General features: G+C 41.2%; 1 protein-coding gene across 4 annotated transcripts in view; it reads right to left on the bottom strand.

Annotated features, from left to right (window-relative positions):
* MCPH1 (microcephalin 1) overlaps nucleotides 1-26,656 on the bottom strand; it is a 244,616-nt gene that overhangs the window by 173,700 nt on the left and 44,260 nt on the right. For all 4 annotated transcript variants that reach the window (XM_017514370.2, XM_017514369.2, XM_037733416.1 and 1 more), the window contains 2 exons: nucleotides 25,204-26,376; nucleotides 14,902-15,011 (listed from right to left, as the gene is read on the bottom strand). In XM_017514370.2, the coding sequence (XP_017369859.1) occupies nucleotides 14,902-15,011; nucleotides 25,204-26,376 (1,283 nt within the window). The remainder of the gene's footprint in view (nucleotides 1-14,901; nucleotides 15,012-25,203; nucleotides 26,377-26,656) is intronic.

Here is a 26,656-nt window from a genome sequence, read left to right as displayed (position 1 = left end):
AAAAAAAAAAAATGCTGGCCATGGTGGCGTAATCCTATAGTCCAAGCTACTTGGGAGGCTGAGACAGGAGAATTGCTTGAACCCAGGAGGCGGAGGTTGCAGTGAGCAAAGATCATGCCAGTTCACTCCAGAGTGAGACTTTGTCTCAGAAAAAAAGAAAAGAAAAAAAAAAAGGCTAAAGTATGAGGATCTCAGAAACGAAAAAAAAATATACAAAATTCTATTATATGGACAACTCTAAGAAGCTGAAAACTTTATCTTATTATTAGTAATATATTAATATGAAATATTGCTCTTCCATTCTTCTGGACTCATCTCAAAGTATCTACTACAGAATGCCTACTAGAAGAAAAACAACTCTTTTCTGTTTTTAACATTGTTATTCAATCAGGAAAAAAACCATGCAGGATTCTGTTCCTTAATAGGAAAAGCACACAGTTAGGTAGCATCCAAGGGCAATCAGAGCAAATGTGAAAAAGGTGGTCATATGGAATCATCCACTGACCAGTGAGAAACAGTAACAAACATGAAACACTGTATTTACACAGAGAATTTTATGAAAGTTCTAAGGGAGTAGGGATGAAGCAGTGGGGAGAAAGAGGAAAAAAGAGTATTGAATGGATGATTATTTGGGAAACAGCCAAGCAGATTTTGTTTTAGTAGTATGAAAGGGAGGTCAAGTTAAACAGATATACTCGTTTTATTAGTAATAAACAGAAACATTTAAAAAAATAAAACACTCTTTGAACTCTTTTGGGTTGAGGTATCAGTTCTTTGGCAAGCAGTGAAATTACTTTTCCTTAAGAATAAGTAAAATAAGGAGATAATCCACATATTTACAAAGATTATTAATCTTGTTCACAATTGGTATAAGCCCACCTATGTACTATCAGAATCATACATTTACATAAATTTTGAGTATAGAGGAAACTTTTAAAAATTAAATCCAACATGAAAAAGATAAATTCTGGAAAAATGTCTTCAAATCCCGTCCTGAGGATATTATATCACCTGTATCCCTGGCAGCTACAACATGTAAAGCACCTTCAGAAAGACTCAGTCTGTGGAACCAAGAGACCCCAGATCTTTTAAACAAGTAGCTTATTAAATATAATAAGCTATGACATTAAATAGAATAATGTTGCTGATATCCCCCATTTTTAATTTGACATGGCTCTAAAGATGAGTTCAACGTAGATAACTGAGGTTAAAATCTTTAACACTCTTTTTAGTTTGTTTTTTTATTTTTGAGACAGCTCTCATTCTTGCCCAGGCTGGAGTGCAGTGGCACAATCACGGCTCAGTGCAGCCTTGACTTCCCGGGCTCAAGTGGTCCTCCCCATCAGCCTCTCCAGCAACTGAGACTACCGGTGGCCACCATCATGCCCAGCTAATTTTATTATTATTATTATTATTTGAGATGGAGTTTCACTCTTGTTTCCCAGGCTGGAGTATAGTGGCATGATCTCGGCCCACTGCAACCTCCTTGCCCAAGCTGGTCCTGAACTCCTGGCCTCAAGCTGTCCTCCTGCCTCAGCCTCCCAAATTGCTGGGATTACAAGCGTGAGCCACCGTGCTCAGCCTTTAACTTTCTTATAGTAACAGTTTCATAACTTCATTGTCTTCCCTTATATATTTTTTCCCTTATGTGGACTGTTTTTTATTCAAATTCAGAGACTTTTAATATTCAGGTTGCTTATTCTAAAAACTATAATACCTTTTCTAAACAGTCTCAAATAATACAATAACAGTGATCCATACAGCATCAATATCAGTCTTCAATACTTACTATCTTGGATAAATATTTTTCTAATTCTTATAGACAAAAAACAAACATAGAGAAAATGTATATCCACGTAGCTCATCATTAACGTCTAAAGTGTTCAAACAATATATCCACATCACCTCAATTCAAAAGATGTTTCATCTAGCAAGCTCAGATCTAACCCTAAAGCTCACACTGGGTCGGCACACACACCCAGCTTCTTGCTCCTTGTGGAAGTCGCTGAGGACCCCCAATGTCAGATCTTATTCTCACATCATCCTTTCTCTTCTCCAGGAAGAGGGGCCGGGGCAGGGAGAGAAAGAATGAACCTGGGGTCCGCGTGTGTGGGAGAAGGGGGCCGGCCATGCTTGCAGGACATGGCAAGTGGGATGACAGCATGGGGGCATGCACAGGTGACACCTGGGAGCATCCAAGTATCCCCCTTCCCCAAACAAAGGGCTATAGGGAATTCCAACCCACCTAGAACAAGAGGCAGCAGCAAAAGGAGAGGAGCCACAGAGCCTGAGACAAGGCGCAGGCAAGATCACTCCTAACCACAGAGGAAAGACAGCCTCTGAGCTCTGAATCCTTGGTGGTGAACTTAGAAAGTAATGTGCTCAAATTGCTTATGCTCAGGTGTAGGGCAGAGACTCCTTATACCACCCACTTTAAGTATAACCCCAAACTCACCAAAGCAAATGGGCTAAACTTGGGGAAAGATATGCAAAGTCATGGATTTCCTGGCTAAGGCTACTATTTTGAGAAAGAGACACCTGTATACCTCTACCTTCCGACTCCTCAAGGATTACACTATGAGCCAGCCATGGTGGTTCATGCCTGTAATTCCAGCACTTTGGGAGACCCAGGTGGGTGGATGGTTTGAGGCAAAGAGTTCAAGGCCAGCCTTGGCAACACAGCAGAATCCCATCTCTAAAACAAACAAAAAAATTTAGCTGAGCATGGTGGCACCTGCCTGGAGTCTCAGCCACTTGTGAGGCTAAGGTTGGAGGATCACTTGAGGCCAGGAGATCAAGGCTGCAGTGGGCTATGATCTCACCACAGGACGGCAGCCTGGGCAACAGAGCAAGACCCTGTCTTTAAACACACACACACACACACACACACACACACACACACACACACACAAGAATTATAGCACAATTTCAACCCTGTCAACTGCTTCTGACTCCCACTTTCCTGTCCATGGTCCCTCATTTTTGTTAAAACTTCCCCTGAAGAAGTAAAGTGACAGAACACCACCAAAAACGAACAAAGGACAAAAGACACAACCTCTAAATTCTGGGATAACATTTTAGTACTACTTTTAATCATGAGAATTAGATTATAAATAAATAGCAACTTTAAAATGAAAAGCAGAAGATATTTCTGCAGAAAAATAACACAACTTCAAAAAAAAGTTTTCGAAGTTGAAAATCACTGATAAGGGAGACCAGAATAAGAAGTGCTTCACACCAGCAGATGTGGTTTGACAGTCCTTGAGTATTATACTGTTTTCTTATAGAGACTCACTATTGATATATGAACTAAGTCTTAAGGCATATCCAAAAGCCACAAAAGGATATGCCAAATATCTATTTTAAATGCCTCATAATTTATTTTTTAACAAATCCTAGTATAATGCCTCATTAATTTTGAATTGCAGTTTTTGTCATTCTTCTATTTAACCCCTTCTGAATAATCATGTGTTTATTCCCCTTTAAAAAAAATTGAAATTACCCCGGATTAATATCAAATAATTTATATACCTAAATATTATTTGCAAAGCAATAACTTTTTTTAAAGTGTGAGGAGTTAAAGACTTAAGGAAAAGCAAAGTAATAAATATAATTGGGGGCTAGGTGTGGTGGCTCAAACCTGTAATCCCAGCAATTTGGGAGGCCAAGGTGGGCGGATCACTTGAAGTCAGGAATCCATGACCAACCTGGCCAACATGGTGAAACCGTATCTCTACTAAAAATACAAAAATTAGTCAGGTGTGGTGGCACAGGCGTGTCGTCCCAGCTCCTCAGGAGGCTGAAGCATGAGAATCCCTTGAACCTCAGAGGCAGAGGTTGCAGTGAGCCAAGATCATGCCATTGCATTCCAGGCTGGGCAACAGAGTGAGACTTCGTATCAAATGAATGAATGAATGAATAAAATTGGGGAGGAAATAATTGTTCATCAAGAGAATGGACATGAAACCTTCCTGAGAAAACCACTCACATTTAAAGTAAATTCCAGCCTTCAGGACAAATGCATACAGCTATGCATTTCTGGGTGTATACCTCACTCCGTGTCTGAGGAGCATAACAAATGAAGCCACTTGTCCCTTACTAACGCACATCCCTGAGGTCAATGGAAATAAGCCGTAAGGTTTGCAGCCTCCCCCGCCCTCCGCCCTCCCTTTCTTTGGTTCCAGCTCTTGGCTTCCTCCTCGGCTGTCGCAGTTCCAGGAGATGTATCCAGCCACAACAAAGCTCGGAGGACCAGGGGAGCATTTCTTCCCAGGGCTATCACGAGTGAGAGAACTCTTTCCAGAAACCTCCCAGGAAGACTTCCCTTCACATCTTGTTGGACAGAAGTGAGTCACAGTCTCAAACTAATTACTGGTAAGAGAAAGAGAATCCCCATGATGTGCTGAGACCAGGCGTTGGAGGACTGGGTGGACACGGGGCGGAGGGAGCAGCACAGTGGCAGGGTCACTTCTGCGTGAACAGCTCCTCGGGAAGCGGCCGCTCACTAAAGGAGAGGGGCTCATACCAGGGAGGCGCCGCGCAGAGCACCTTTTACTTATCTACAGTCCCTCTACTCCCGTTTAAAATAAAAATCCTTTTAGATAAAAATAAGATTCAAATTTGCTACTTAAGCAAGTTATTATTTTGTTTGAGTTTCTGCAAATCTCAAACAGATTAATTTGATATTTCTAGGCCAATTTAGCACCATTTACTATCATTAAGCTGACTCCCCTTAAATGGTGTAGTAAGCTATACCTTAGAAGCTAGCAGCTGTCACTATTTAAATCGGGCCTGTACAAGTCTTTGCCAAGTGCACAGAATGCCCCCCCAGCAGATTTTTTTTTTTTTTTTTTTTTTTGAGATGGAGTCTCGCTCTGTTGCCCACGCTGGTGTGCAGTGGCACAATCTTGGCTCACTAAAACCTCTGCCTCCTGGGTTCAAGTGAGTCTCCTGCCTCTGCCTCCCAAGTAGCTGGAACTAAGGTGTGCACCACCACACCTGGTTAATTTTCGGTATTTTTAGTAGAGACAGAATTTCGCCATGTTGGCCAGACTGGCCTCGAACTTCTGACCTCAGGTGATCTGCCCTTCTCGGCTTCCCAAAGTCCTGGGATTGCAGGCATGAGCCACCACACCCAGCCAACGCAGCAGATGTTAAATGGATTTCTTTGGCCAGCTCTTCTCTCAGTGCCTGTGATCTCCCAGTAAGGAATGTCCTCTGTCTGTGGCCTCTACCTTTACATGGCCTAAGATGACCACTGAGGCACAGGAGATCCGTCTGTTTGGTCCTCATTTCTACCACGTCCAGTCCAAAACACATTTGGCAGTTTCTGAACCACACATTTGCAATGCATGCAAAATCAGTTATTGAACGAAAAAAACACATTTTTTAAAAGATGGAGTTCTTTGAAGATCCTATTTAATGTTTTCTGTAGAAATATTTTCTCTCATACATAACAAGAGAAAAACAACATGCTAATGGGAGCTGAAAGCAACTGTGAGGCTATCAAGAGGCAGCTGGTTTTTAAATGGCTTCATCAAGCAACATCTGCTGATGGACCCCACACCTGTTACAACGAACACCTCCCCGCCACTGCCAGCTCTGGGTACACTCTGCCAAAAGTGATTTATCAAAGCAATTACAGATCACTGAAACAGCTGTGTTAGGAAGCAAGGGCACCTCGATCTTACAGAGCTCACCGACGGCCGGGTGGTTGGCACTAAAGGCCCTATCTTTGCGCACAGGGGGTCTGAACAATGGAAATGATTTACATGGATATTTACAAAGGGTGTCATACTAGAGGAAGTGTGGCAATTCCCCTAAATGAGTGATAACAACATACCCATGCTGCATTTTCAAGAAAAAAAAATAAATATCACCTGTCCTTTGGATGAGTCACTGCTCTTTCAACTTGAGAGTTAAATTTAAAATCAAAGCTGTAAGAGTGTATGCTTCCAGCCAAGTGTACTATCTGATGGAAAACAGCCAAAGGCCTGGCATTACTGCAAATTGTAAAGCAGCGTTCATAAAATATTAGAGTCTCCATGACAGGAATGAAGTACTCATTCCAGGACCTTTTACTTGAAGGACAGGAAACAGCAGGAAAATAATCCATTTTCTGTGAAAAGTGGCTCAAGTATCCTATTTTCCTTGCGCAGGAAGGCATCTGTGTCCCTCAGCTCTCTTTCCTCCTGCCTCTAGCTGGCCTGGTCACACTGCCTCCGAGCTAGACCTTTCCTGCCCTCTGGGCATCTAGCACTCTTTATTCCCACCACTGGGATCCTTTTATCTTCTTTCCACTGCAAGTCTTCTCCTCTGGGGAAGCCAGACCCAAATGAGCTGTAATTCCCAATCTACTGCCTCTGCAATCCAGACATGACTGGACGCTGAAACACACTTTCTTTTCAGCACCTCCATATGACTGAGAAATAGACAACTTAATATAAAAAGCCGTCACAATGCTCAGTAAATGGTGGCTGTGAGTACCCTATGCACAACTCACACAGGTCTATTGACAGTTCTCAGTTCTTTCAGGAGGGTTCTAATGATATTGGAGATAAGGAAAGCATCTCTTGAAAACTCTGAGGGAGCAGATCCCCCAAGCGGGCATTTCTGACCACAGAACTCAGTCCTCTGCCTCCTGGCTGAGATGACAGAGCACAATGTCACGCTAATGGCCTACATCTCACCCCATAACAAAGTTCTCAATGGGAGGATGACTGTCAGCTCAGAAACACTGGAGGAGCTTTCAGAAAAAGCTATACCCCTATCCCCACCCCATGCCCAGAGACTCTGTTGTGGCCCTGGCATGCCTGTGGTCAGTAAGTTGAAGACAGACACAGTGTGGGCTGTCCTGGAATTTTTAGGGTCACTTTCATGAAAGACACATAGTAGTCTCTGGGAGTGGGAAAGGAGGAGGCAGGTGAGAGAGACCTACTCCACTTCAAGTTACAGCTGCAAAACAAAGGACAGTGAAGATGTGGGCATGACCCTTGCCAAAGTTTGTGCTGAAGAAAACAGCTCACATTTTTTTGAGCACTTCTATGTATCAGATACTATCTTAAATTCTTGGCATATTTCAACTCAATTAATGAGCACAAACCTTTTGAGAAGATAATATTATTAATATTATCCCTGTTTTACACACAAGGACGTAGAGGCACAGATGTTAAGTAATTTGTTCAACACCATGGAACCCACAGAGCAGGTAGGCAGCAGAGCTGGGACTGAGCCCAGGCATCTGTCTCTGGGGCAACGCTTTAGCAACAATGCACTGCAATGCGCAGCCTTGGATAAGAGAATCCATCCTTTACTAATACAAGACCATCTCTCAAGTTAGGAAGAATATTCAACATGACGATGATTCTGTCACAGCTGAGTGATGGTTAGGAGCACCAGAAATGTTTTAGGCATGTTCACTCAAAAAGCAAAAGGGAAATTAATGCATCTCTTATTTGCTCGGAAAATACTTACTGAGCACTTATTTTGTTTGTGATGCTCTATCCTTCTGAATATTAAGAGATGAACAGGATACAGCCTATGTCCTTATGGGCTCATATTCTAGCAAAAATGTAAGAACAAGGAACTATCAGAGCAGCAGCAATAAGTAATACGCAAGCTATTACTTATTGTTTTGCACCGTATTTGAAAAACTTTTAGGAATTTAAGCATTCTATCTGGTGTGTAATTCTTTAATTTTTTTAAACCACTATCAAAATAAGTATGCTCTATTTGTTCCTTCGTATCTCTCCAGGCATCTGGGCTTAGGAAGGCCTTTGTAAACATTTCTGTGCTCTGACCCGCAGCTTGCCTTCGCACGCCACAAGCTGGACTGGCAGAGATGACTCTGAAATGAGATTGTAAAACTTGGCCGCTTATGAAAAGCTATCCTGCTGATGACTCACATTAAAAATTTTGCTGAGGATAATCATCAATATTTTGAACAACAAAATCCAGAAGTAGAATAAACCAATTACCCTGGAGAAAAAAAAAATCATATTCATATATTTCCGCCAGAGTGCTGGTATCTATATATAGCTTCTTTGGATTCTATGTCTGATGATATTCAACAAGTAACAAAGAAAATAAGTGAGAATTCATCATTTTATACTTTTTCCCTCCAAATAGATGCATAACTATCAATGTGAATGACCTACATGCTGCAAGCTAAGATTACAGAGGTAATAAAATTGCTTAACTGGATATTCAAAATAAAGTCTCAACAGGCCGGGCACGGCTGCTCACACCTATAATGCCAGCACTTTGGGAGGCTGAGGAAGGCAGGTCACTAGAGGTCAGGAGTTCAAAACCAGCCTGGCCAACAAGGCAAAACCCTGTCCCCACTAAAAAAATAAAATAAATAAAAATAATAAAAATTAAAAATAGAAAAATTAGCCAGGCGTGGTAGTGTACACCAATAATCCCAGCTACCTGGGAGGCCGACACGAAAATCGCTTGATCCCAGGGCAGCGGAAGTTGCAGTGAGCCAAGATTGGGCCACTGCACTACAGCTGGGACAACAGAGCAAGACTCTGTCTCAAAAAAAAAAAAAAAAAAAAAAATAATGACTCTGCTGGGCATGGTGGAATGCACCTATAGTCCCAGCTATTGAGGAGGCAGAGCAAGACTCTGTAAAAAAAAAAAAAAAAAAAGTCTCAACAAATTTTAAACATGTATATTTAAAATAAGTCTTAAAAAAGCAAACTCTTTTTCTCACTGATTTATAGAGTGACTTTTGCCAATAAAAATGGGTATTAAACCAAAATAATCTCTAATGGTAGTTATAGCTCTGAGATTCTATAATTCTTCATGGAATCATATTTTTTTTTTCACTCTTTAAGAGAAACTGAGTTGATGTCATTACAGGTGTTTAGTGTGTCTTTTGCAAAAAATGACCTACACGTTCATCTTCAAAATCGTTTCTTTGACTTGGCCTCTTACTGCTCTCTTCTCAGAGAAGGATTCACACCAAAACTCTACTTAGAAAAGTTTTCTTAAGTGTCCATTAAAATTCACCCATCGGCTCCAGGAACGGTGGAGAAAGTAGTCTGAAATCGCCTCCCGCTATGATCCCTCAGAAAAGCTGGACAAGCCGCAAACAAACAAACAAGCCCCAGCTATTTGCAGTTACTGCCTAGCGACTACGTCAGTGAGTCAAGGAAGAAGAAACCCGTGGAAGGAAAGGTGAGCCAGCGTCAAAAGTCCACACTCCCTGGGGGCAGTCAGTCTCATAGAGACAGAAGCGCAGCTCCCAATCATTTCAGTCCCTGATAGGAAGATACAAACAAACTAACCACGCATAGTAGATACAGAACATATGACTGAAAACAACAGACAAGAAAAATACAAATTTAGGAGAGCCTGAAAAGGGAGTTATTTCCAAAGGAATTTGCTTAATACGTGCAAATAAATAAAATACAGGGTTAATAATTTTGGCAGAGAACTGGAAATGGTTTTTAAAAATCAGACAGAGGGTGTGAAGCCTCCTGCCTGTAATCCCAGCACTCTGGGAGGCCAAGGTGGGAGGATGGCTTGAGCCCAGGGGTTTGAGACCAGCCTGGCCAACATGGGGAGACCTCATCTCTACAAAAGATAATTTAAAAAATAAAATGGAATAACAAGGACTGAAAAATAATACATGTTAAAACTCAGTATGTGGATTTAGCATCAGAATAGACTTAAAAAGAGTCAAAGGTGAAATGGAAAGGAAATCAGTAGAAGAGATCCAGAATGAAATGAGGAGATATAAGAGGAAAGAAATAGAGGGAAATTATGAGACATGAGCTAGAGAAGCAAAGGAAAATACACTGGATTGCATTCTCAGCAATGGAGGCGTGAGAAAGCAGGCAGGAGAAATAATAGCGGAGAAGTTTCCAGAACAGATCAAAGACAGGAAGGCCTGTGACTTTCAAGTAGACGAAGAACAAACACAATACTCTGGTATGACAATCACAAAGATGAGAATTGTCTAAGCCCAGAGCCTGTTGCCGCGGCCGACGTCAGCCTCTCTCTTCCAGCAGGTTCCGCATCTGCCTCTGGGCCACACCAAGGCCATGCTGCTCTTTGCGCAGGCTCCAGGCTTGACCACCTTTCTCACCTTTATACCGTCTACCCTGCACCTTCTCATTACTCGGGACTCAGGATTGACAGCTCTCGTCGATTGACAGTTCCATCTGCAGGGCTGCCCAGATAGGACATTACCTTCAAGTGCTACTTCAAACTTAAAATTCAAAAGCAAATGAAGCCATTAGGGCCACGAGACACGTCTCAGTGTCACATCATTTTCCTAACCTCAGAAATACATGAAGGCTAGCTCTCAAGTGAAAATATGAAAATGTCAGGCCTATATTCCAGACCTTACCCTTCTTCATTCCAGTAGAGGCACTGGCTTCAGTCATTAGCTGATGGAAGACATTTCCTGTAAACTTTCCTTTTTTGAACATTAATATTCAATTACAAGATTTTTTTTTTTAGGAAATAGAAACAATTTTGTGCTTAATCAGATATGATACTTTCATATATCCTTATACATAAAAATATGTGGTATGCGCCTGTAGTCCTAGCTACTTGGGAGGCCAAGGCAGGAGAATCGCTTGAACTCGAGAGGCAGAGGTTGCAGTGAGTTGAGATTGCATCACTGCACTCTAGCCTGGGTGACAGATTCAGACTCCGTCTCAGAGGGAAAAAAAAAAAAAAAGATATGGCCATGTTAAGTTCCAAATTTCAGTTTAACACAGATTATTTTACAGATTATCTTGAAATCTAACAAGGAACAAAATAAGCAGGTAAAATCTATTTAATGGGGAAAAAAAAGAGAATGATTGAGATACTAACATCATATTTGTAAGCTGCAAGTCAGAAACTTCTAATTTTTATTCACCAGTTCAATCCTTCCACAATTCCACTGTATACTTTTAAAACCAGGAAACTAAATGTTAGTGTTTCTGTAGACTCATTACAACATACCAACATAAAATTCTCTCCCATGCTTATACCAAAAGATCTCAAACTACTGGAAAGTTGTATATTTAAAACGTAATGTTGCTGGCCAGGTCCTGTGGCTCATGCCTGTAATTCTAGCACTTTGGGAGGCTAAGGAGGGTGGATCACTTGAGGTCAGGAGTTCAAGATCAGCCTGGTCAACATGGTGAAACCCTATATCTACAAAAAAAAATTAAAAATTAGCCAGGCATGGTGGTAGGTGCCTGTGGTCCCAGTTACTCAGGAGGTTGATGCAGAAGAATCACTTAAATTCAGGAGGTGGAAGTTGCAATGAGCCAAGAGCATGCTAGTACACTGGGCGACAGAGTGATACTCCATAACAAAAAAAATAAACAAATAAAATAAAATAAAATAATGTTGCCTTTTTAAAAAGTTACATCATTCTTCCTTCTAAACTGTAAAATAATAAATCATGGTACTTCATCTATATTGCTGTCTAAATTTGCACTCCTAAAACACTCACTCAACCTTTAGGCAAACAAATCAGGACTTTAAGCCTTTGTCTTTAATTTTAGAGTCTAAAAATAAAACAAGTTTATATGAGAAGTGTTTAGAAACAAACAAAGCTTCTCTTAGGATAAATTACTTGTTTAAATTCTACTAAAGTCCCTAAGGCAGTAGTTTTCAAACTTTGCTCTGCATTAGAATCACCTCAGGAGTTAAAAAAAATCCTGGTGGCCAGGGCACACCCTGTATTAATGACACGAGCATGTCTGGGATTGGGGCCAAGCGGCCACATACGTCACAGACCTCCAGGTGAATCCCATGCGCAGCCCAGTCAGGAAGCACTGCCCTAGGGCATGAGGAGTTTCGGATTCCTTCAAGAAAAGGCTATGTAGTGAACTGGAATGACAAATGGATTAAGAAGAAAATCCTGTGAGAGTGGGGAAACCCTGGTCTTGCTCCTTCTGCTACTGGCAAGACGTGAGATGGAAGGTGGATTCTTCGGCCTCTCTGGATGTTCGTTCCCTCCGTATTAAGGATGGGCACCGTACGGGGCTAGGGAGCTGCTGGCCCGGAGGGTCTCATGTGGGACCAGAGAATCTGCACTTACTTATTTATTTATTATTTATTTTTGAGACAGAGTCTCACTCTGTGTCCCAGGCTGGAGTGCAATGGCGTGATTTCAGCTCACTGCAAACCTCCGCCTCCAGCGTTCAGGTGATTCCCCCACCTCAGCCTCCCGAGCAGCTGGGATTTACAGGCGCCCACCACCAGGCCTGGCCAATTTTTGTTATTTTTTTATAGAGACAGGTTTTCGCCATGTTGGCCAGGCTGGTCTCAAACCCCTGACCTCAAGTGATCCGTCCACCTTGGCCTCCCAAAGTGCTGGAATTACAGGCATGAGCCACTGTGCCCGGCCCAGAAAATCTGCATTTAAAGCCTGCTTTGAGTGATTCTTCTTCATGCAGAACCAGAAGTGGCAGATCCCTTTCAGAACTAACATTCTAAATTACGAGGGCAAAGTTTACTAATATGCTTAAGTTTTTTTTTTTTGAGACGGAGTTTTGCTCTTGTTACCCAGGCTGGAGTGCAATGGCGCGATCTCGGCTCACCGCAACCTCCGCCTCCTGGGTTCAGGCAATTCTCCTGCCTCAGCCTCCTGAGTAGCTGGGATTACAGGCATGCGCCACCATGCCCAGCTGATTTTTTGTATTTTTAGTAGAGACGGGGTTTCACCATGTTGACCAGGATGGTCTCGATCTCTTCACCTTGTGATCCACCTGCCTCGGCCTCCCAAAGTGCTAGGATTACAGGCGTGAGCCACCGTGCCCGGCCAGATATTTTTAAAAGACTTAAATTTGAACAAGTTAGGCAGTTCAGTTTATGAGAATAATTTTGTTCCTGACCACAGCAGCTGAAAGCAGATATGGAGGTGTGGATTTATGATTTTGCATTTTGCCTTCCTCTCTAACCACTCATTCTATTTTTTTTTTTTTTTAAGAGACGAGGTCTCGCTGTGTTGCCCAGGCTGGAGTGCAGTGGCTATGCACAGGCGCGATCCCACTACTGATGAGCACAGGAGTTCTGACCTGCTCCGTTTCCGACCTGGGCCGGTTCACCCCTTCTTAGGCAACCTGGTAGAACCCCGCTCCCACCACTCATTCTTTTATCATTACTCAAGACAACAATACTACCTTGTATTCATGGAGCACTTACGATTTGATCTACAGAAGAATGCCAGAAGGTCAAACAGGTACTCAGCTCCCATTCATACACCACTTATAGTGAGATGCCTCATAAGGAAGAAGGGGCCACACTCCTGCCCAGGACGCCTGTCCCTATCCCAGTGCTTCCACAGACCCAGCCCATCCAGTCCAGGGCTATCCCAGCACTGGGCGGCAACACCACACATCTGAAACAGTAACTTCCATAGAGGGCAAATGAGAAAGTCAAATGTCATGCCTTTTGATCAGACAGGACAGAGCATTTTTATGGTGAGTAACAAGCAACTCAACAACCAACATTTACTGAGCGCTTTTTAAAAAAATTGCCAGACATGGTACCAAGTACAGTGGCAATAGAGATGAGAGGTACCACCGCTTCCCTGGGCAGACATCAGCAGAGGGCAGACAGTGAGTAAAGTGTCAGTGAAGTGGAAGGGCACAAAGCAGAGCTGTGGACCACCTGCCGTGGGACGCATCGGCAGGAGAGGCATGGGAACAGTACTAGATGCAGAGGAAACTGGTTCTTTATTTCTTTCCAAAGGAACTGGGTCAAGTGGCCACAGAGCACTTAGGAAAAAGACTGAGAAACAGAGACGCAAAACACAAACTAAGCCACACTGCCCCCAGTGTTCTAGGAAGGGCCCCGCCCCCGACAGCATGCTGGGCATGTCCCACAGGCTGCAGTGGAGCCAGGACGGGTAACGCTATTGCAGAGCAGGTGCCTTGGTGTTGCCAAGTTACAGATATGTTACAGGACCTGACAATCCCTCTACACATCTGTTGCTGTGCCTGAAATAGGATTCCTTTCCATTTTTTTGCTCCACTTTTTTTCTGAGACAAACCAGAAAGCACCAGTAAAGAAATCTACGTTTCTACAAGTTACTGCCAACTTTCATGAAATCTGTGTAATTTTAAACGTCTTTTAACCATTGCCAAGGTAAGCAGCAAAGGAGTCAGGTTTCTCCTCCACAGGTCACATGCAGCTGCCCCTCTGTTCCAGCCTGAGTATCAGGACCTAGAAGCCCCTTGCAGACCCATCTACTCTGTCATTCTCTTCATGTGCTGCTCGTTAATTGGCAGGGTTTTTCCCTACCATTTTGAATTTAGGTTTCACTACATTGTACTTCCTTGGCCTCATAAAAACCAGGCACAAGGTTATATAGAATGGCTAATTTTAAATTTAAGCAATGCAAGTAGATATTGAATAATCAAAAAATTTAAAATCCTCCTCATATACTCATGCAAGAAGATAAGAAAAGTTTTTTAGAGAAAGAGCAACATTTTAAAGCCAAAACCACAAAGGAATGGGTGTGCCTGAGTGTTAGCATATAAACCTTTCACCCTGATGGCTTGAGGTGAAACCTTGGTTAGTTTACACGTGAATGAATGTTTGGATTTTTTCACCTCCTACCTAGTAAATATTTATTCAGATTATAAAATGGCAAGAAATACTGGTACAACCAACATTCTCTGCTCGAGAGAAACAACAGGCATTTTTACAAGAAATGCATTAGCAGAGTCATATGAGAAAGCTTGGTCTATCGATAGTAATTCTTTGGAGTGAAACCAACACTCTCAGTTTCATATTCAGAGTTCTCCAGCATTTACCCATAATCAATTTTTAAAAATAAAAGACAAGTCAGATAGACTAGTTTGTGTTTCACTGACCCAAAGAAGAACATTATGATGTATCAGCATCTGAAAGTTTAAAATAATATTTTCACACACTGACCTCTGTGCCTCTCCCGCTGTTCTTCGATTCCCCATGAGGTTGGATGAGGTCCTTAAAGCCTTCACATGAGCCATCTAAAACATCATGCCCTGTTGGTCTATTTTTAACACCTAGAACCCAAGTGGATTAAAGATTAGTTAGAACTTTACATGGACTAAATACAGCTTAAGCAAAACAAAAATCACATTTATGCAAAATGGAAACAGGAAGTTATATGCTTTTTAAATAAATTGTGCATGTCTCGCTCTTTGAGATCTATCTAGAACTTTCGATTTACTACCTTCCAATATCTGACATGATTCACTTAATGTTCAGAATTACAATGTTCTTCTATAGCACCAACTCTATCCATTTCATAATTCAAGAAAATGTATACCCATACCTTATGCACTCTTCAAATTTCAATTCTTAGATTTTAAAATAATGACAAAGAACAACTCTTCAGAGAAGGCAGTTTCCATATTAGAGGTAATAATTAACCTAAGTTCTGGGGTCAGTTTGAAATCTTCTAGAAAACAGTCATTAGTACAGAGCTTCAGGCTTCGACCTACAAATGATGATGATTTTACTCCCCCCAGGTTTCCACCTGAGACCAGCACCTTGTCATGAAGACACACAAACCAAAAGGATATTCATCAAGTGAAATGTGGTTTCCTTAGATGCTAATGTGTGTAGACCTAAGTAACCCACAATGAAGTGTGAAACGTGTACTTTGATTTGACTCACCTACTGCTTAGAGGGTGCTTCTTACTCTCACCCTTCCTCCTCCTTCAAATAGTTTGCCTACTTTACGGCTTCATTGGGATTTTGAAGGAGAAGCTAACATGGACCATAACATGGTCTCAATGGTATAATGCAAACTTTGAAGCAAAAGTTATGTAAGCAGCCTGGGGGACTAGAACCTGCCAGTCAGGTGATAGCCAAATTGTACTGTTGATTACTTAATGATTAACAAACAGCTAATGATCTTCCCACTGGAGATGCGAAATGCACAAGATATAGTCCCACTATTAGAGAGCTTCCAATCCAACAGACAATGTAGACAGATGAATAAATATAATGCAAGGTGAAATTAACATTAGTGCCCTCCGAAATTAGAACTCACCTGAGAAAGATTTATTTACAGATAAAATGCCATAAAGCCAGCTATAGCTAAATTTGGAGAGTCTAAGGTAAAAACTGTAACTCTTTTCAAAAACAGAGTCCTATCTAAGTGAAAAAGATGCAGAATAAAAATGTTAATACTTTCTTGAATTCAAGCTAGTTGTTTGGACACATTTTAAGGTCTAGTTCTAAACCACAAACCTACCAACTTACACTCTTTGCCATAATCCCTGATAACTGAATCCAATGGAGCCTCAAACCGGTCACATCCTTACTGATTCCCTACCTCCTCAGGTATCTTTTATGGTTGACTCGAACTGACTTATCTCCTAGGCCCACTTTATCCCCCAGGGTAGAATATAAATGCAATCTCTTTTTCATCTTTAATATTAAAAATAATTCATATTCTTAATTATATTTACTATGCACTTATTTTCCTTTCTAAACAACAAATATCCACTTGAAGCATGAGTGTGTCAAAATCAGAAAAGCAGTGGGCTAAAGATATAACTTGGGATACAGTGCTCTGTTACTGAATCATCAATCAATTTGCAGCTTCCTAGTGTATTCAATAGAAGTTTTATAACAGCCACTTGCCTCAGTTCTTGCTGAACAATGAAACAGGCTATGCAGCATTTTACAAACATAAAGTTTAGGAAATGCATCATGATATTTTAAAACTTAAGAAAGACTGATGTTGTTAACAGACCATTTTCATCAAATCACGGAGTCAAAAAGCAAACTAAGTAAATGATTTATTATTGGGTTACTGAAAACATTTCATAAACTCTGCCACAGTAATTTGCCAGTGTGTTTCAACAGTGACATCGGTAAACCCAAAGCAGTTGAGAGTGCAAAGTGCTTTTGAAAACACTTGTGGAAAGATTGGTTGGACTCCATTTTTGGCTGGAGGTCAGTAAACAAACACCTGCTCTCCTCATGCTGACTCTCCCACTTCTTGGATGACTCTTTTCATGTTTGCTCCTAAGTGTGGTTTCTTCAGGGGTTGTCATCAGCTCCCTTCTCATTCCCCAAGGTGATTTTATCACTTCCCATAAAGTCATCTATTACTGAAGAGACCTAATTCTCTGTACCCGTCCATACCTCCCAGCTGAAGTATGGCTGGATATACACAACTACCTAATGGACATCTATTTTCAATGACTCCAAGAAATTCCAACTAACACGCACCCTTTAGCTGCTCTTCCTCCAACATACCCCAGTTGGATGAACGTATGTCTTCTTCGGCTGCGGCTACCATAACAAAATACCACAGACTGGGTGGCCTGAAGGCTGAGATCAGGATGCCTGCATGGTAGGGTTCTGGTGAAGGCTCTCTTCCTGGCTTGAAGAAGCCCACCTTGCTGTCTTCACAAGGCAAAGAGGAAGTCAATTCTCTGAGGACTTTTTATAATGGTCCTAATTCCATCATGAAGCCCCTACCTTCCAGATCTCATCTAAATTATCGCCCAAAGATCACCCTCTCCAAATATTATCCCATTGAGGGTTAGAGTATCAGTAAATAAATTTGGGGGTCACAGGACACAATTTAGTCCACAGCATTTCCCTGTGAAAGTCATAAATCTTCCTCTCGTCTTATTTTCCTTCTAACCTCATTACACACTATTCATTGACTTAGTTTTCACAAAATGATCAAATACAAAAATGAATCTCACAGCCCCAACATTTTTATGTCAGTTATCTGAAATTTCACCATTTAGAAATTTGTTTGAATTAACAATATCAAAATTAAAACACATCAAAGAAAGCTAGAAAATGGTCACTTATGCACCTGTCTGTGTGAATTAGATAAATCACAACCTTCAGCTACTCAACAGACATAACCAAAATTAAGAAAAAGTCTTAGCCGGGTGCGATGGGTCATGCCTGTAATCCCAGCACTTTTGGAGGCCGAGGTAGGTGTATCACGAGGTCAAGAGATTGAGACTATCCTGGCCAACATGGTGAAACCCTGTCTCTACTAAAATACAAGAATTAGCTAGATGTGGTGGTGCATGCCTGTAATCCCAGCTACTCAGGAGGCTGAGGCAGGAGAATCACTTGAACCCGGGAGATAGAGGTTGCAGTAAGCCAAAATCATGCCACTGCACTCCAGCCTGGCAAGAAAGTGAGATTCTGTCTCAAAAAAAAAAGAAAAGAAAAAAGTCTTGATACTGAGGGAAGAGAGAAGAAAATGTCTAGTAGGATTACTGTGGAGCCACAACCAGGCCAAGGCAGTATAAGGACATATGTAACTCTAATACTAGGAAAGGGAGAGATGAAGAAGTGGACATTGCAAAGACTGTAGGAGAAACTTGGCTCATGTAAAAATTTTGTCTAGCACTAAGGCCAAAGAAATAACTCTTATTTTTAACATTTATTTTCCCGCACATTCTACTTTCCTACTTCCAAGACACAAGATTAAGACTTATAATGCAAGTACTAATAATACATTTAAATAATTAGTATTTACTCATATGAAGCATTAGGCAAGAGTCAAAGGTTGAAAAGCCTTCTGGAGACTGAATAACCCATAATTTTAACATGTAAAAATATACACTTATTATCCAATGAGAAATTTCTTCTAAGCTTTGAAAATTTGAATATGAAATTATTAGACAATGTAGTATGCAAAATATTAAGACTGGAAAGAACCTTAAAAGACACCTAGAAAAAATTTCCTTTCCAGAGATACTTTTGGGAAACATATAAGTTATATGAGTTCTATACAAGCAAAACTCTGCTAACAAGAGACTGTGCTCATATTCTTCTATAAAAATATCAAGTTCATCTTGTTCACTCTGCCAAAAAACAAATTAACACTCTTCAATAATGTGGAATTTTCTCCTTTGTAATCATTGTAGAGATCATTACAATATCAATTTTATGTGTGTAAATTTGTTTTAATTCCCACTGAAAGTAATTGCTCTGACTTTTGAGTTTCCTGATACTTGTATATAAATTATCTTGACTGTATCTTCCCTACTTAGCTAAGTTCTTTAAAGCAAGAAGACAGACTTTCTATTAACTTTACCTCTCACTGTTTCTACACTGGACGAACATAGTAGATGTAGAGTAAACATGTGATTGATAAAAAATAAATATGTAAATAAATGATTGAATCAACCAATCAGTTAAATGGTCAATAGCCTTCCTGTTAAGACTAATGCACATCAAGCTGCTAGGATTGTTTAGTCTTGCAGCCCCAGTGAGATGGGTTGGCGGGCTATGGGAAAGGGGATTCTTAATACACTTGTGAATTATTTGAATAGTCAAAAGTGTAATGAAAATATATATATATATATATATATATATTTGCTACAGTAGTAATTGACAGTTCCTCTTGAATGCTCAGAATTTGCAAATTATATCATATGCTGGGCACAGTGGCTCACGCTGTAATCCCAGCACTTTGGGAGGCAGAGGTGGGCAGACTGCATGAGCTCAGAAGTTAGAGACCAGACTGAGCAACGCAGCCTGGTGTGGTGGCCTTCACCTGTAGTCCCAGCTACTCAGGATGCTGAGGTGGGAGAATCACTTGAGCCCAGGAAGTTGAGGCTGCAGTGAGCTGAGATCACACCACTGCACTCCAGTTTAGGTGACAGAGTGAGACCCCATCTAAAAATAACACCAAACAACAACAACAAAAAAAACCCAACTACTGTAAATCCTCCAGACCACTATTAGATGCTTCATTAACTGCCAACATGGATGACAAAACTGAGTGGTAATCAGTGACATCATCAGCTTGTTAATCAGCATAATGGATGTGAGAAATAGTTTCTTGTTGGTTAAATTCATGGATTCAAGAACACTGATAGGCTTAAATATTGCAGGGGAGCCCAATACCCACGCATAACAGAGCATAAACATCCAGTATGAGTTGTAGCTAGCTGATGATCTCTAGGGGTGGTATCCAAGGCTTAATCCATAAATGACCCTGTAATAAATCACAGGGTCAAAGGATACACAATGGTCTCGTGTTGACAGCAAGTTTGCAGAAACTTGCCCATAGAATGTTGTCTGTCTCCAGCAATCCTTTCAGATAATGTATGAACACTGCACTAAAGGACAAGAGAACTGGCCCTGCAGCGTATTGGTCAGTTCTGCAGACTGCTTCCTAACTGCTTGCCAATAAATGTTTAATAAATGTCTTTCTGACACTTGCCTTCAACAAGATCAGATAGACAGATGGTAGAAAAGTAGTTAACCATCATTGGCCTCCAACAACTGGTGGCTATTATCAATGAACAAGGCCTTGGTAGTTGAGCATGGCCAAATTGCTTGGAAAAGCTCACAACATATGTGTACAAGGTGCTGACATGTAAAAATCCATCACACACAATGAAGAAAATCTGAATCAAACCCACAGACAAATGGGGTGTGAGAAGGACTTTTCTCCTTTTGCTAGTGAACACACGGCACCTATGGGACCACTGTGTTTCCTTCCTTCATTAATGAAAAGCAGCTAGGAGCCAAGCTGTGTACTAGTTCAGCATGACCAATTGCCTTTATCTACTCGGCAATTCACACTGACTTCCGGCGGTTGATGGCTATGATTGGCAGTGCCAGGGGGCAGGTGGGACATATTTCCACAAATAAGTAGCATCAATTCTCTCTTGTGCAGTCAAAGGTTGAAACAAGAATTGAGATCTCCATTCCCATGCAAACTGACTATGAAAATATTTCCTGAGCCCAAACTGCAGCAGCATTTTTCAGACTGAGTGCAAGAGCAAAAGGAATTTCCTATTTCTTTTCTTTTTTTTTTTTTTTTAGACAGTTTCACTCTTGTTGCCCAGCCTGGAGCGCAGTAGTGCGATCTCGGTTCACTGCAACCCCCGTCTCCCAGGTTCAAGCGATTCTCCTGGCCCAGCCTCCCAAGTAGCTGAGATTACAGGCATGTGCCAACACACCCATCTAATTTTGTGTTTTTAGGTAGAAACAGGGTTTCACTATGTTGGTCAGCTTGGTCTCGAACTCCTGACCTCTAGTGATCCACCCGCCTTGGCCACCAAAAGTGCTAGGATTCCAGGTGTGAGACACCACGCCTGGACCAAATTTTCTATTTCAAAACCCATTTAATCGCACAACTGAGGAGCTTCAACCTATTTTTCAATTGGAAGTGATGAGTCTGCAATATAAGGAAATGCTAATAGGCACACATCAAGAGAAGAATCTAACAGAATTCCATCAGTGTCTTCTAAGCAATGAATATGCTCAATGCCAATTACCTGCTGTGGACTGACACTGAATCAGCAGTATCTGTCTGTGTGAAAAGGCATTTTCAAAAGTGAAATTTGTACATAAAATCTTTATTATTACATATTAGCCTTCATAAACATTTGCAATCAATGTCAGTGATGGGAGCACTCAATCTAAACTCCAATTATGTATTTCCCTACCCCCACAAATTATCTTTCTCATTAATAGACCTGTATTACAAAAAAAACTGTATTCGTTTCATCAATAAAAATTTTGTGGAAAATGTCTTTTTCTCATTATGTAACTGTCTACACAAGTACCGGCATACCCCGATTTGGCCTCTTTGCCAACAAAGCCTAATCAACTTACTATCTCATCTGTTACAGAAAAATTGTGCTGACCCTACATATAAGCTCTATTTAAAAATGAAGATTTTGCCAGGCTCGGTGGCTCACGCCTATAATCCCAGCACCTTGGGAGGCTGAGGCAGGTGGATCACAAGGTCAAGAGTTGGAGACCATTTGTGGCCAACATGGTGAAACTCTGTCTCTACTTAAAATACAAAAATTAGCTGGGCATGGTGGTGTGCACCTGTAGTCCCAGCTACTCAGGAGGCCAAGGCAGGAGGATCGCCTGAACACAGGCGGTGGAGGTTGCAGCGAGCCGAGATTGCACCACTGTACTCTAGCCTGGAGACAGAGTGAGGCTCCGCCTAAAAAAAATAAGAGGATTTACAGTACCGGTATGTAAATACATCCCTTTTATAAAAAGCAAACTTTAAGGCAATATAACTATGTATGCAACAAATAATCTTAAAATACCTATTTGCATTTGTATGCTTGTAGACACACACACACACACACACACACACACACACACACACACACACATACACGAAACGTGTGGAAGGAAATAATAAACTGTGGCCAGTGTCTGCTTCGAGCAGACAAACACTCCAACCCATAGTCTGCTCTCCATAAAGTGTACAGGGTTACATTTAAAACCTAAATCTGATTTGGTTACTCCCCTGCTCAAAAGCCCCCATGGCTTCTTATCACACTTCAGAACAAAACAAAACAGCTGCCCACCTTGTCAGAGCCTGAAGGTCCCGAAGCTCTGGCCCCTGCCCCTCCAACCTCCTTCCAATGCGCCTCCCTCCAGCGCAGGAAGTCCTTGCTGTACTGGCCTCCCTGCTGTTCCTGCAAGCATTTTTCTCCATCAGGACATTTGTTCCTGCTGTTGCCTCCAGCTGAAACATAGATTTTGGCAGTCACAGGCTCCCCCCTACTTCCCAGGCCCGTGACCAGATGTCACCTTCTCAGGGAAGCCTTCACTGGCCACCTTATCTAGCCAATGCAATTATTTTTCTTTTTATCATTAACTGCTGGCTGGCTGACACTGTTACACACTTATTTACTATTTGTCTTCCTCTATGGGGGTGCATGCTGCTTCATTCTCTGCTATGTCCTCACAAACTTGCAGAGCGCCTGACACATGATGGGTGCATGATATTCATTAGCTATTAAGTGAACTAATGAAAAGAGGCAAGTGAGGTGAGACGGGAATTCTAGTCTTCTTAGCAAGCTTTGTTACAATGGGAATGTATTTGTGTACTGTTTATAAAATTAGAGAATAAAAAAGAAAAAAATTAACGATTTTAAAGATTTTAGAAAACAAAATTGTTTCTCCTGCAATTCCCATTCTATTAATGTCCTGAAGCTCTTTGTAACTTGTTTTTTAAAACCTTTTTTACAGTCTTAGATATTGACAACAGCAACAAGTAAAAGTGAGCTGAAAACAGACATGGAAAAAAAAGACCTTTATTCTGACATGAAAGATTTGGAGACAGTTTCTGCACAGATGTTTTCACTCCTCCAGTTTCCCCAGGTATAGAGTGTGCATCCCTGACACTGAAACTCAAGGCTTTATGGTTTCATTTTTCTAAGGTAGATTCCCAAAGAGAGTTGGTTTACCCGAGTCCCAGGGGGCTGACAGTGGACAGTTTAAAACATCCATGAATCTCAGTTTTATTACTATAGATGGGTTAGATTTAGGCTAGCCAACATGTCGGTCTTTTTATGTCCTAGAATCCAGTGACTTCCCATGTCTTTGGAATGACATGAAGTAAGGCAGAGGACTCTAGAAGATGTCCTTACGTTAGCGCACACAGAATGTTTCGCTGCACCAGGGCCCTGCCTGGATGCCACTGCCTGATGGCCCGCACCAATGAGCGAAGACACCTCTAGATCTCCACCAGGGCGCCAAGGGTTAACCAGTGCTGGCCCCTCATTCCTTCTACTTATCCCAGCCTCCGGAGGCTGTCGACACAGGAGGTGATGTTCTAGAACACAAAACACACCTGCTTCCAAGGACTATCACAGTCTCGGCAACACTGGGATTTTAAGGTATGCCATGCTTTTTGCAATCAGCTTTTCCCCACTTAATTTATATTTGCATGTCATTATTATTCAAAAGCTTAAAAAATACACAAGATGAAAACTGGAAAGGAGGAGAATGTAAACTTCAGAACAGGATATTCTTAACTACCAAAAGAATTTTACGCATCTATTGTTTTACACTAACTTTTGAGTCAACATTTTTAAATGAGTATTTTGAGAACACATACTAAGGCTAATGGAACATAAAATACAGTTTCTTTTCAAATTTAATATATGTCCAGAAAGCCAAGATATAAATAGTAGGCTAAAAAATACAAAATTAGTTTCATTCTTTGTGTGAAACAATTATTTGGGAATTTACACTCAAGGAAAAGATATGTAACACATCTTGTGATGATCTCAAACCCCTGCCATGATTTCTCCACCTTGAAAGAGGTACTTAAAACATTTGCAGAGCTGAGAAATCACATAGAGTTAATGCATTCTTACTCAAATTTTAATCTGATCTTTAGGTAAAGATGGTCAAAGTTCGAGATGTCTTCAATTTTGGTTGCTGGGACCTATTTGTGCTTATAACCGTGAAGTGCAAAATGTTTTTTATTTTTGTGACTTTTGCTACAATGACATGGTTTATTATTATAGTTATAATTTATGAATAGGAATAAATATTTTCAAGTGATGCTTCAAGCAAAATAAGTACAAGTCAAACAAGGCCTGTTAGAAATGAGCAAAAATATTTTAAAAATATTTCTTCATGGTTAACACTACCCAAAGTTTCTTCAAAAATCAGTATTGGTAAGAGATTTCTAAATGTACTTTTTTTTTTTTTTGAGACAGAGTTTAGCTCTTGTTGCCCAGGCTTGAGCGCAGTGGTGCAACCTTGGCTCACTGCAATCACCGCCTCCTGGGTTCAAGTGATTCTCCTGCCTCAGCTTCCCAAGTAGTTGGGATTATAGGCATGTGTCACCACACCTGGCTAATTTTCTATTTTTAGTAGAGACGGGGTTTCTCCATGTTGGTCAGGCTGGTCTCGAACTCCAACGTCAGCTGATCCACCCGCCTCACCCTCCCAAAGTGCTGGGATTACAGACATGAGCCACTATGCCTGGCCCTAAAGGTACTTTTTAACACTTCCTCTTTCTTGATACAATCAATGGCTTAAGCCACCTTAACTTCTTTCTTTAAGCAGCCTCACTAAAGACTATTAAGACGGTTTTTTAAAAACCCTCTACTGTATGCATCTTTACATGATCTTCACACTGCAGCACAAGACTCCAATAGAACAAGGAAAAAGCCTTCACTCCCCTCAGTTATTCAGACTATAGACTACTTATCATTTTGACCTATAAGAAGGAAAAGGCTTGGAGAAAGAGATTCATAACAACAGATCTGACCAATAAGCCTAGATGTTCCACAGGGCAGCAAGTCATCTACTCCTAAAGAATTTATCATTGCAATGATCAAATGCACATTCTTTAAGTAAAAACAGGGGCAGATGGGGAAATAATTTAAGAAAAAGTTGTGATAAATTTAAAATATGGATGCACTGTTACATGTTTATTTAGCAAAGGTGACTTGGAAAAGGAGATTCACATACTTCCAGGGTATCCTCTGGGTAAGTTTTCCTTTTCTTCTGCAGACCTCTCCACGTTACAATTGACTACAAAATGTGGCTCATGTTCACTCTGGGCTTTGCCTTCAGAGGAGTTTGATATTTTGGAAGTGGTACCTTCGTTCTCTGTGCTTTTCAGACACACCGCTTCGTTCACTTCTTCTAGGCTTCCTTCCAAAGGAGTTAAATCACCATCCTCTCCTTTTGGAAGAGCAGGGTCCTCAACGGGGTAAGAAAAGCCATTTCCCCCTGGGCATGCATCATCTTTCTGCTGAGGCCCAGCCTGTCTACCATACCTTAGGGTTTCTTCAGGGGCAAAGGATTCCTCAGAAGTCACGCAACTCAAAGTTGCATGGCTTTCACCATTTGCAGGTTTCTGAGGACTGGAGATAGTTTTTGCTGTAAAACGGGTAATCTCAACTGTTCTGGTTATTTTACCAACGCAGGAAAAATCCGACATTTCCAATATGCTTGTTCTCTCCTTCTTCGAAAGACTTCTGCAGCTGAACTGTGCAGCGCTTGATGGCAGCTGAGATTCGGGAGGAAGATTCTCTGAATTCCTTTCCTTAAGATTATCAGGTGAAAAATAGTCATCATATGAAGACTCCTCACAGCTGACAGCCTGGAGCTTGGGTCCAGCCACACACTGCAGGCTGCCTTCCGATCTGCACAGCTGCAGCCTTGGCATGATAGATCTACGGACGCTCCGCTTTCTCTTGCATTTTTCCTTCGGAGGTGAACGGGAGCCATCTGATATTCTTTTTCTTTTTACTGAGGAACTCCTGGGTCTTGAATGTATTGACAGGTGGCCTTTTGTTGAAGATAACATAGGAGACAAACGATACTCTTCAAATGTCTCCTGAGACACATCTGCAGCCTGCTTTTGGTCAGGGGTGACTATTTTACCTACGATATTTCTTTGCAAGTTTATTTCTTCCTTTGAAACATTATTCAGAAATTTCTGAGGACTTGATTTATCAAGGTAAGTGAAAGATGGTGATGAATGAATATTATTTGTTGTCAAGACAAGTGAAGAAATACATGTATCACTTTTAATGTCATTGATGGATCTTCCCAACTTCCTTTCCTGATTTCCATATCCTGAGTTTCCACAAAGATCATCAAAGGATGAGTGTAAGCCACCAGCGAAGGATTCATCTGGAAAACATCAATGGAGAGCTAACTTTAAAAAGTGGTTTAAATTATTCTAAATTCAACTTTCAGCTGACCAATAAAACAATACATTTAAAGTATAGCTATTAGTTAAGAAGACTATTGGCCGGGCGCGGTGGCTCAAGCCTGTATTCCCAGCACTTTGGGAGGCCGAAACGGGTGGATCACGAGGTCAAGAGATTGAGACCATCCTGGTCAACATGGTGAAACCCCGTCTCTACTAAAAATACAAAAAATTAGCTGGGCATGGTGGTGCGTGCCTGTA

Source organism: Cebus imitator, unplaced genomic scaffold, assembly GCF_001604975.1.
Source record: "Cebus imitator isolate Cc_AM_T3 unplaced genomic scaffold, Cebus_imitator-1.0 Scaffold523, whole genome shotgun sequence".
Taxonomy (NCBI): Eukaryota; Metazoa; Chordata; class Mammalia; order Primates; family Cebidae; genus Cebus; species Cebus imitator.
Note: the sequence above shows the minus strand (reverse complement) of the source record. Positions and strands in the feature narration are given on the sequence as shown.